At 29.7% G+C, this 11,266-nt stretch overlaps 1 protein-coding gene across 1 annotated transcript; it reads left to right on the top strand.

Moving 5' to 3' along the window:
- Window positions 1-226: 226 nt before the first annotated feature.
- Window positions 227-6,544, top strand: LOC120069252 (probable flavin-containing monooxygenase 1). The gene is made up of 5 exons (XM_039020969.1): window positions 227-781; window positions 1,421-1,673; window positions 1,970-2,145; window positions 4,969-5,330; window positions 5,903-6,544. Exons 1-5 carry the CDS (start codon window positions 332-334, stop codon window positions 6,264-6,266), a joined length of 1,605 nt encoding a protein of 534 aa, XP_038876897.1. The 5' UTR covers window positions 227-331; the 3' UTR covers window positions 6,267-6,544.
- The last annotated feature ends 4,722 nt before the right edge of the window (window positions 6,545-11,266 follow it).

Here is an 11,266-nt window from a genome sequence, read left to right as displayed (position 1 = left end):
TGTCTAACCCATACTTTGCAACATATTAAATTCTTATTTTTTAAAATATTTTTAATTTTTTTTTACCGTTATAAAGATGAAACATAATACATTGAAAAAGATAGTTATAGCTGAAGATATACGACAAGTATCATACCATATTTAAAAATCTCTCATCAATAATGAATGTGGAATGTGGGGGCATCCACATTTCTTCCACTCCCCAACCAGAGGAGTTCATTATATAAGTAGAGTCCCTTCCCATGCAAAGGGCATAGCAAATTCAAAAAAAAAAAAAAAAAAAACTAAAAACCAAAGGCAAAGGGAGAATTAGTTAAGCCATATTAACACAATGGCAGGGAATAAGCAGCCAGTGGCTATAATTGGGGCTGGAATTAGTGGCCTAATTGCTTGCAAATTTGTAGCTCAAAAGGGGTTACATCCTGTAGTTTACGAGGCCGAAGACGGTATCGGTGGGGTGTGGGCTCGAACCATCAATTCAACCAAACTCCAAAATCACAAAAGTACTTACGAATTTTGTGACTTCCCTTGGCCTTCTTCAGTTCAATCTGACTATCCTTCTCATCAAGAAGTGCTCGACTATCTCCATTCTTATGCCCTTCATTTTGATCTCCTTCGCTTTATCAACTTCAATTCTCGTGTTCTTAGTTTCGATTATGATACCGATGGAGATGAAACGGCGAGTTACTCGCATGAGCTTTGGGGAGGAAATGGCCTCCCCTTTGCTAAGGAACCTAGATGGATCCTTGAAGTTCAAAACACTAAAAATAATACTGTTCAGGTTCTGCTTCCTTCCCTCATCTTCGTTTTTTCTTTTTAGTCTTCAAGTTTAGTGGTGATTTATATCGTCTTATTCTTCCATTATATACTAGTACGAACAATATTTTTGTGCAGGATTTTACACCTACCTTTGTGTATCTTAATCCAATCACACACCAAAAAATTAAAATTAAAAAACAAATATATATTTTTGAAAAAATAAAAGTGAGAGATAATTTCAATCTTGTTGCAAATATTTATGAAAAGTACATTAAAATAAGTTTCCCTATAACTAAATAACATAAAATAACCTCAAACTTTTGTATTTATTACAGAAATATCATTATTCTCTAAAAAATTATAATATAATATCTTTTCATTTTTCGTAAATGTTTTAAAACCATTCTTAAAATTTTTTAAAAAGAGCATTAGAAGTTTGGGAAAGAATTGGAACAAGTATAGTGGTATTAATAGATATATTTTGATCTATTTCAAAACTACCATTGAAGGAAAAATAACGGTATAAGGTCTTGTTTTTCATTTTAGATTGTTGTCACTCCATAATTCAAATTCTAAATTTCGTCCGACTAAGAATTCTATTCTAAGAATAATATCCAAACATTTATGAAAGGTCAAGAATAATGTTACGAAGTTATTGCAGGTTGATCGGGCTGGGTTTGTGATATCGTGCATAGGGAAATATAGTGGGATGCCATACATACCAGAGTTCCCACCAAATGAAGGCCCAGAAGTGTTTCATGGGAAAGTGCTTCATTCAATGGATTACGCTACTGTCACCAAAAACAACATGGGAGTTAACTCAGTCAACCAATTAGTTAAGGGCAAACGAATTGCAGTCGTTGGATCTCTCAAATCAGCCATGGACATAGCCATGGAATGTGCTGAAGCTAATGGTGAAATTAAATTAAACTAATTTTTTTTTTTATTTAATAAGCTTTTTCAAGTGCATGTTTCGGGAGTGATTTTAAAATAGTTAAAATCACTTTTCTCAAATTCAAAATCATTATGATTTATGGTTTGATTTTACACATTTAAATACAATTTTCATATTTGATTTTGTATTATTAAAACCACGTTTCGAGGTATTGTTTTATATGACAAAAGTGATTTTTCACCTTTACAAAATTCACTTCCCAACATGTCCTTAAATATGACGGATAATATTACTAATAGAAGTGAGAGGTTGCAGGAGCGGAAAACCCATGCACGTTGGTTGTAAGAAATTCACATTGGCTGACTCCTTCTGACCAAGCATGGGGTGTCGATATAGGTCTTTTGTATAATAGTCGATTCTCTGAACTATTGGTCCACAAACCTGGTGAAAACTTCTTACTCAGCATCATTGCCACCTTACTTACCCCAGTGGTAAGAATGCACAAACCCTCTCTCTCTCTATATATATATTGTATATATTCTCTGTGGATAAATTATTTGAGCGCATCAACCTCTCCTAACATGATGAACGGATTTAAATGTATAAAAGAACTATTAAAAGTTTAGTTGTATTTGTATTTAATGCGTTTCTTAAACTTTAAAAGTGTTTAAAAGGTCGTTCTTCTATTAATGTTATGCATAATAGATTTAGAACGTGTTTAATAGATATCTAAACTTTTAATTTTGTGTTTGATCATTGAATTTTCAAATTTAGTAATAAGTTTAGTTAAAATATCCTTGAATTATGGGGTTGATTATTTTCAATTATACTTTTGAGCTTCGAAAAGTATCATATCAATGAACATTGAAGTTTAAAGTTTTTTCCAAATTACACTTTGAACGTTTTCGTCGTTATTCACGAAGCAAAAGATTTGTTAAGCATCTATGTGTATAAGTGAACAAATATGAATGTGTAGAAAAGTAAATTTTGGAGTTAGGGATGTTAGTTTAATATCATAAACAAGTGGAGTTGAAATATGCACGATCTGTAATTATTTTTTTTTAATTTTTAGATTTTGTTCACATAAATAAATATAAACTTTTTCAATTTTAAATTTATTGACAAAAACCTATCAACGTTATCTTGAAACAATATTCAAATTTCAAAAATTGAATTAAAACTTTTAAAGTTTAAAAGTAGAATCGAAACCAAACTCATAATTTAGGAGTCACTATATATATGTATGTATAATTTAAGCTATACTAATATGTCTTTTTAAATCCATGAAACAACTTTTAAAGTTATTTACTTAAAAAAAAATTTATAGTTTAAAAAATTATTAGAAATCTAATCATTACAAAAAAAAAAAAAAAAGTCAAATAGTTAATTAGATACATTCTAAAATTTAAACAACTTTAATTAGGGTGAGATCATTTTCAAAAATTCGATTACTGCTACTTGGTCATCTCTTCTTATTCTGATTGGCTAATTTAAATGAGAGGAAGGGTGTAATTGTTCTTAAATTATCTTGAAATTATTTGTTTAAAATAATATAAAAATGAATAAATAAAAGGTGATAGACAAGCGTTCAAATAGTAGTCCCTCCAATTAATTAATTAGAGATTAATTACCACAAAATTTCAAAAGAAAAATAAGCAATTGGTTACACCATCTTCTTGCAACATGAACCAGGACATGTTTAATAGTGGTTTTAGAAAGAGTAATTTTAATCAAATTGATTTACTAGCGGAATCTTTTGTTAAAAAGTGATTTTCATACCATCATTTTAATATTTGGTTCTATATTTATTAAATTGGTTTTACTACAATCAAAAGTGATTTTCAATTCCTTGTGCATGTTTGGGATTGACTCATAAAATAGTTGTTTTAAGCTAAATTGTTTAATTATGATTAGTTTTATAAAAGTGTAATAAACCATGACAATATTTGGTTCCATACTTGTACAAGTGGTTTAATTTAGAGAAGAATCTTTTTAGTTCCAAATTTTTTAGAATAAGTGCATTTAGTCCCTAAATTTTTAAAAAATATTTTTTTTTTTTGAATTTTTAGAAATAGATTTAATAGGTCCCATCAGTAATTTCTTATTGTTTTAAATGAGAAAAATAATTTAAAAAAATTATCTCTTCTCTCTAAAATTATTTTTAAAAATGATTTTTGTAATTCAAATTGTCATATAATTATATAAAAAAATACTTAAGAGATCTTTTAAACCTATTCTTAAAAGTTTGAGAACTCAAAAGGAAAAAAAAAACCTATTCTGAAACACCTATTCCTTGAATTCAAGGACTAAAAGATAGTTTTCTCTTTAATTTGATTAAACGTATTTTAAAATGATTAATATTTGTTTCAAAGGTATTTAGTAAGAAAAGCTATATATTTGAGATTGAAAAAGATTAGAGGGTGGTAGACAAAAAATTATAAAGAGAGAGATAAAATTTGAGGAGAAAAAGTTTAAAAAGAAAAATATAGAGACAGGAGAAATTTAGGGAGAGAAAAAAAAATGTTAGATATAAACTTATCAGAGAACTCAAAGATAGAGAAATAAAATTTTGAGGGCATAGACAAATATTTATAGAGAATAAGTTTAAAGAGGGAAAATCAAAATTAAGAGTGAGGGAAAAAAGATTTAGAGAGAAAAATGCTAAAGAGAATTAAAGGGAGATAAATCCATTGAAGAGTGAAAAACTAAGGAAAAAATGATTTTTTCCAAAAAAAAAAAAAAAAAGAATAGAGATAAAGAGAAAATTAGGGGAGAGGGTAAAAATGGGAGAGAAATAAAATTACATATTGATAAAAAATTTAAAAAGAAAAATGCAAAATTTCTCTAAATTTTAGGACAAAATAAAGTGAAATAAGATGAAAATTGTTTAATATGAAATAATAGTCTTTTCAGAAAGAAAATCACTCTTAAGTCACAATGACCTAGCAAAAATTACTTGAAAATCACCTCCCATTGACCATGAATTTACTTAAAATAATTTTTCTAAAATCACTTTTTTATCATGATCAAACATTACAATTTTAGAATGAAAGTGATTTTAAGTTTGCACAAAATAACGTTCCCAAACCCTAAATCACATAGTTCATAGTTTTTTTTTTCCCTCTAAAGGTCATTTTTTGAATCTTTTCTAAGGTATTATCTTTTTTTTTTTTCTGCATATTTTTTTCAAAACATTTAACTTTAAGGTCGATAGTACAAACTTCATACTAAAAATCTCGAATTAGATACATTATTTCAACCATACTATTATTTGTCCTATATCACACACATAAAATTGTGGGTGAATTTTTCAGAGATGGGGTATATCAAAATTTGTGGAGAGCTACCTACGGTGGAAACTTCCATTAAAGAAACATGGAATGCTACCAAAACATAGCTTTTTCGTAGAGGTCTCTTCATGCCAAGTTGCAACCATCCCTGAAAATTTCTACAAAAGAGTGGAAGAAGGAAGCATCGTCTTAAGAAAATCCAATTCCTTCACCTTCTCCAAACAAGGACTCATCATCGACGACGACCCCATCGAACCTGTCGAAGCTGACCTTGTCATTCTCGCCACTGGATACAAAGGGAATGAAAAGCTCAAAACCATGTTCAAATCTACCACTTTACAAAAATACATCTCCACCTCCCCGACCTCCATCATGCCTCTATACAGGTAAAACATAACAAGTTCAACAAACATGTTTGAGAGTAATCTTCAAAATGTTAGGGTGTGGAAACAAAATTTTGAAATAAATGGAAAAAGAAAAAAGAGAAATTTGTAATCATGTTTTTAGATTCGTGTTTAGTAGTAGATTCAAAAATTAAAATTAAAAATGTATTTGATAATATGTTTATAATCCATAAAAATAATTATAGTGACTCACTAAATATTAGGTTGAATATAAACTTTATAAATTTTATTATTTTTTATTATTGTATAAAGAATAATTTAAATTAACAAAAATTATTGATTTTATAACCTAAATACTACACTGGTTAATGGTTTTCTTCTTTTTAATATAATTTTACATTTCAAAATTTCAAACTCAAAATCTAAATACACTAAAAACATAAAATTACAGTTTTAGAATTTGCATTGCGTGGATCATATAATCTGAAAACAGTTTTCCAATATAGAGTTCAGATTAATTACCAAACACATATTCACTGATTTGAAAACATGAAATAGAATACGAATTAATTACCAAACAGACATTTTAACTTTCTCCTAAATCGTGAGTGCAGACAGGTGATTCAACCAAGGATTCCGCGATTCGCAGTGATCGGGTATGCGGAGGGGATATCGGACTTATTTAGCTCGGACATGAGATGCCAATGGCTAGTACATGTGCTTGATGGAAGCTTTAAGTTGCCAACTATAAAAGAAATGGAGGAGGAGATAAGGTTGTGGGAGATGAATATGAAGGAATATGCAGGGGAATACTTTTGGAGGTCTTGTGTTGGAATCAACAATATTTGGTACAATGATCAGCTTTGCAAGGATATGGGACGTAAATACTTGAGGAAGAAGACCATTTTGGATGAGCTTTTTCAACCTTATCTGCCTTCTGATTATGCAACTCTCAGCTACGAGAAAAAATGCAACTAAATATTCCATCACTCTTTATCTAAATTAAAATAAGATAAATAATAATAATAAGAAGAAGGCATGATTTCTCTTATTATCTTTTCCTTTATGCATTATTCTCTCTCTATTTAGAATAAATTAGTCGAATGAGTCATTAAATTATTGTAGCTGACAGTTCTATACTGTTGGATGCATGAGAGAGAAATGTTAAATATGTATCTTGAATTTATTGTCAAATTTTAAGTATGTATATGCAACGTTTCTTATCATAAGGCAAGACAATCACATTGTTGTGGACTTATTTTACTGCCAACCTATATATATATATGTATATGGACAAATTTATCATAGGTCAAGGGACTCATCCCCAGTCAACTTCATTTTATATTAGTATAAAACAAAGTTATTTTAATTATCAAAGTGGTCATCTGACAATTAGGTCGATGCTCCAATCCTTCCTTATTTGGCTCAAAAGTTCGAATCTTTTTGCATGCAATTCTTTTAAATTATTTTCTTTTTTGTCCTACTATTATATTGCCCATGAAAATATATTTAATGGTGCAGTAAATTAAAATATACCGAATAAAATAATTTTTTAGGATTAAATTACAAGTTTAGTCTGAAAAAAATTGACTTTCCATTTCAAAAGCAAATAAAAACAACTCAAATCTTCTAGGACGTGTTTGTTTCAATGTTTGGGATTGGATGAGTTACGCATCCCAAACCCAACCCTTGTATGGGATAAGGATCTAGGAAGCACCTGTTTCTCGTGTGTTTGAATAGTAAACGTTATTCAAATCGATGGGTTACCCTTCTTTTTTCTTTATTTTCTTAATTTAATCTAGAAAGTTCGTCGGCCAACTTTTGAATCTGATGACTGCCACTGACCAACTCCGACCATCACCTCCGACAACTGCCATTGGCCAACCTTCGACCACCAACTTCGGCTACCACTTCCGACGACTTCCACCCACGAATATTTTTTTTCTAAGTCATTCTATAGATTCCATTCGTTTAAATATAAATATTTTTAAAAATACACTCTCTTTCTTCTAATTATTTTTTTTTGTTTTGGAGCTTTTTTAATTATTACTATTATATTATCTTATTTTTAATTCTCTCCCTTTCCGTCTTTGTTTAAAATTAATGTTTTCTTCATTTTAGGAGATCTCATTTATTTTCTATTTTTCCTAGTTGAAAATCGATCATATATCTACGAGATCTCGAGTATATGTCGAATATACTGGTAATATAATGGAAAATGTAAATATATATCGCACATACCTTAGTTTATTCTTTGGCATGTTTACAAATATACTTAAAAATATAAATTTACATCGAATATATTGTTTGATATATAAGACAATATATTATACAAATTGTGTTGATCATTCACTTATCAAATATACACTGATTTATTTATAGAAAATTAAAATATTTATGCGTTATATACATCAAATATACCTCATTTTCTCTTTCAAAGCTTCTTGTCGATTCTTGCTTTTATTTATGAGGGCAACACTTTTTAAAATTTTTTGAGATATTTTCCTTACTTGTATAAGTTCTAAAAAAAATCTATTTTGGAAAGTTCTAACCACAATAAATTTTCCTTACATGCTGATAAAGCAAAAGTGGGTCATATTTTTGTATAAATTGATAGCTCACAATTGTATAATTAGGTACATTTATTTATGCTATATGTATAGAAAGTCCTAATTTAATTTAATATTTTCATTTTTTAAAAAAATTGGTCAATTTAACTAGCTCAAAAATTTAGAATTATTTTTTAAACATAAAGGATTAAAATGTTGGTAACAACTTAGTGCCAAATATAAATTAAAACTGAAACTTGATGATTTTTTAGGGAAATTATATCGTATGTCAAATACATTTTAAGAAATCAAAACCATGATTTCAACTTTTTTGTAATTTCAAATGTGGCAATCACATAGAAATCACATAGCATTCACGTAACAATCACCAAACACATCCTTATTATATTGTATGGGTGTGATCTACTTATAAATATTCATTTTCAACACAACTCTTCAATTGATAATCTCCAATACCAATTTTCAATTTCCACAACGTGGATGTGATGCCACAAAAAATTCTTATATCAAAGAAACCTGTTCATGAAAATTTAAGTTCTAAAGGAAATAGGCATTTTGGATTGTTGGTTTGGGCCCGAAAGGGTATCCATATTTTAGAGGGAGTGAAGAGATAGGTAAATGTGGGTACAGTGGACATCCCACACGAGCACGCTGCCGTCCATCCTCACAGGGTGAGGTGCATGTGTGATTATTTTTTTATTAAAAAAATTACTATTTTAATCTTTAATTTTTTTAAAATAAAAAATTTTTTGTCAACAACTCCAAATACGTGTCACGAGCAAGTGGCACCGGTCAAGTCTTCTACATGTTTCGCGCGCCTGTATGTCTATAAAAGGTGCAAGCCTTCAGCAGTTCAAATCATCTCATTTTTTATCATAGAGTTCCATTCTACAGTGTTTCATTCTCTCAATTTTCCTTTTCGTTTCCATATTATGAGCATCAAAGTCCTAAAGGGTGTGAGTTTTCTAATCAGGTACATTGCATATTTGATCGAGACAATTTTGTTTATCTTGGGGACGACTTGACAATTTCGAAGAATCACTTAGACATTGGGTAGAGTCGCGAAATGTCTTAAAGAGAGGAAGATCCGCGACTCAGCTTATAACAAGTTTTTGTTTTGCAGGTTCTATTTTTCTAATGACTACCCTTTCTGACTGTCTGTTGCTGTCAAATCTTGTATAACGGAGAGTAGTAGTTCCATTAGTTTCCAACCATTTTAAAATGGTTCATCTGTTGATTCTATCATAGTCCTTTTAAATCAGAACGTCATTATGACCTCCGACCTCAACTGTCTATTTTGGTTTGAAGGAGTGGACTTTAAGCAGTAGAAACAAAAGATGTTTTTCTTACTGTCAAGAAGGTTGCTGACATTTGTACATGGAGAAGTCAACCTTTCCAAACGAAGATTCGACTGAACAATAAATAAAAAAGATGTTGATTGGGAAGAAAAGATCTTTTTTGTGTAAAAATTTTATATTAAATGGTTTGATTGATGATTTGTATGATTACTACAGCACAATGAAGACAGCAAAGGAAGTTTGGGATGCCCAACAGAAGAAGTATGATACCGAGGAGGCCAGATCGAAAAAGTATGTCGTCAACCATTACCTTAAGTTTTAGATGACGAATGAAAAATCTGTGGAGACCAGTCTCATGAGCTGCAGAAGATAACCCATGAATCACTGCAAGAATTTTTCAGTTTTCTCCATGTAAAAAAACGTCGGGCAAAGTATTGAAAACGTCAGGATAGGTTATGCCAACACATTTTTTTTTTGCTTCGACATAATGTTGTCGTATCCATGTCGGGAGAAGTTCCTCCGGACGAAAACTATTTTCGTCGACATAAATACCATTTTTGGCAACGCAATTTTTTGCGTTCATATGTGTTTTCCCAACAAAATACAATTTGCATGGGGAAAAGCATAGTCCTAAAAAACAAAATTTCAATTTAATAGATAGATTTCTGTCAACAATTATTTGTGTGGGCATAAGTTGTTTATAATTTTATATATTTTGTAACAATTAAATAACCAATTTTTTTATTTCTTTAATTTGTAATTAACAAAAATTAATCTTCAAACAAATCAATTGGGAATAAATATAACAAAAGTAAGCTTATATATTTAAAAATAAGACTAATATTCAATACACAAGCTATAAAGTTCTATGAACAAAAACTGTGTATACAATTAAATTTGAGCTTTTCTAACTTCTTAAAAATCCCCTATATAAATAATAATAATAATAATCTTCCCTAAGCCAAAATAAGTGAGATAATAAACCAAACTAAGTAATCATCTCATAAAATCTTCTCGCAATCTCCAAAAAAAAAATGATCTTTAAGAATTTACACGAACAACCTGAAAGAGGAAAAAAAAATATTATTAAATATTTCTTAAAATTAACAAAGAAAAATGCACAAAAAGATCTTAGCAATCACACAAAGAGTTAAACAAAATGTTTAAAATGGTTATGAGGAATGATCCCTCTCTCAAGCTACAAACATGTCGTCAATGTTGATAATTAAAACATGACCACCACAAACAACCATTTTACTATCTAAAAAGTGATTAAAATGGTTATAATTAAGACGTAAACCCCTCCCCACGTTACGAGCATGTTGTAAATCCACTTAAACAAATAGATCAACGCCCTTTAAACTCCACAACTATCGGATCCCTATAAATAAGCGAAGAACTTGTTCCTTTAAAATCCACAATTAGGCTTCAAGATAATCTAAAACACAATTACAACATATACATCCTCCCTTCCCCTCCCAAGCTACAAATGTGTCCTAATTCCACATAAACATCATTTAAACCATAAAGTAGTAACAAATACATAGAAAGCGTCGAAGTGAATCCATCCCTTTAAATCTACCTAAATTTCTTTCAAGGATAAACTCGTCATTCGATAGTCCTAAAAACATATAACTCAACTCTCAGATTCCTACAAATAAATCCAGAACAAAGTTCCTTTAAAATGCACAATTAGGGTTCTAGATAATCTAAAAAATAATAACATATACATCCATTTACATGACACTTTGTCACTTCCATGAATTGTGCAACTCTGTCAATGTACTCTCTTGAGAATCTATCTCTATGCTTAATCCAATCCTTATTCATTGTTGAACTAAATGAATAAAGCATGCATAAGTTTTAGCTATATAAAGGATATATTTCATTATCTCTAAGTTTTGGCGTTTATGATGAGAACAAGAGAGAAATCACTACATTTCAAGTGTTCCTTCTTACTTTACAGAAGGGTCGGTCTGAATCAAGCATGTGACGAGAACATTAATAAGGAAAAAGGGTCCAATATTTACAATTGTGAACCTTTATTGATAAAAGCTAAATAAATGAAGCTAAAGGATCAAATGTTTTCCATTTTCTTTTTTTTTTTCCC

Source organism: Benincasa hispida, unplaced genomic scaffold (genome assembly GCF_009727055.1).
Source record: "Benincasa hispida cultivar B227 unplaced genomic scaffold, ASM972705v1 Contig297, whole genome shotgun sequence".
Classification (NCBI taxonomy): domain Eukaryota; kingdom Viridiplantae; phylum Streptophyta; class Magnoliopsida; order Cucurbitales; family Cucurbitaceae; genus Benincasa; species Benincasa hispida.
This window is presented reverse-complemented; position numbering and strand designations above follow the sequence as displayed.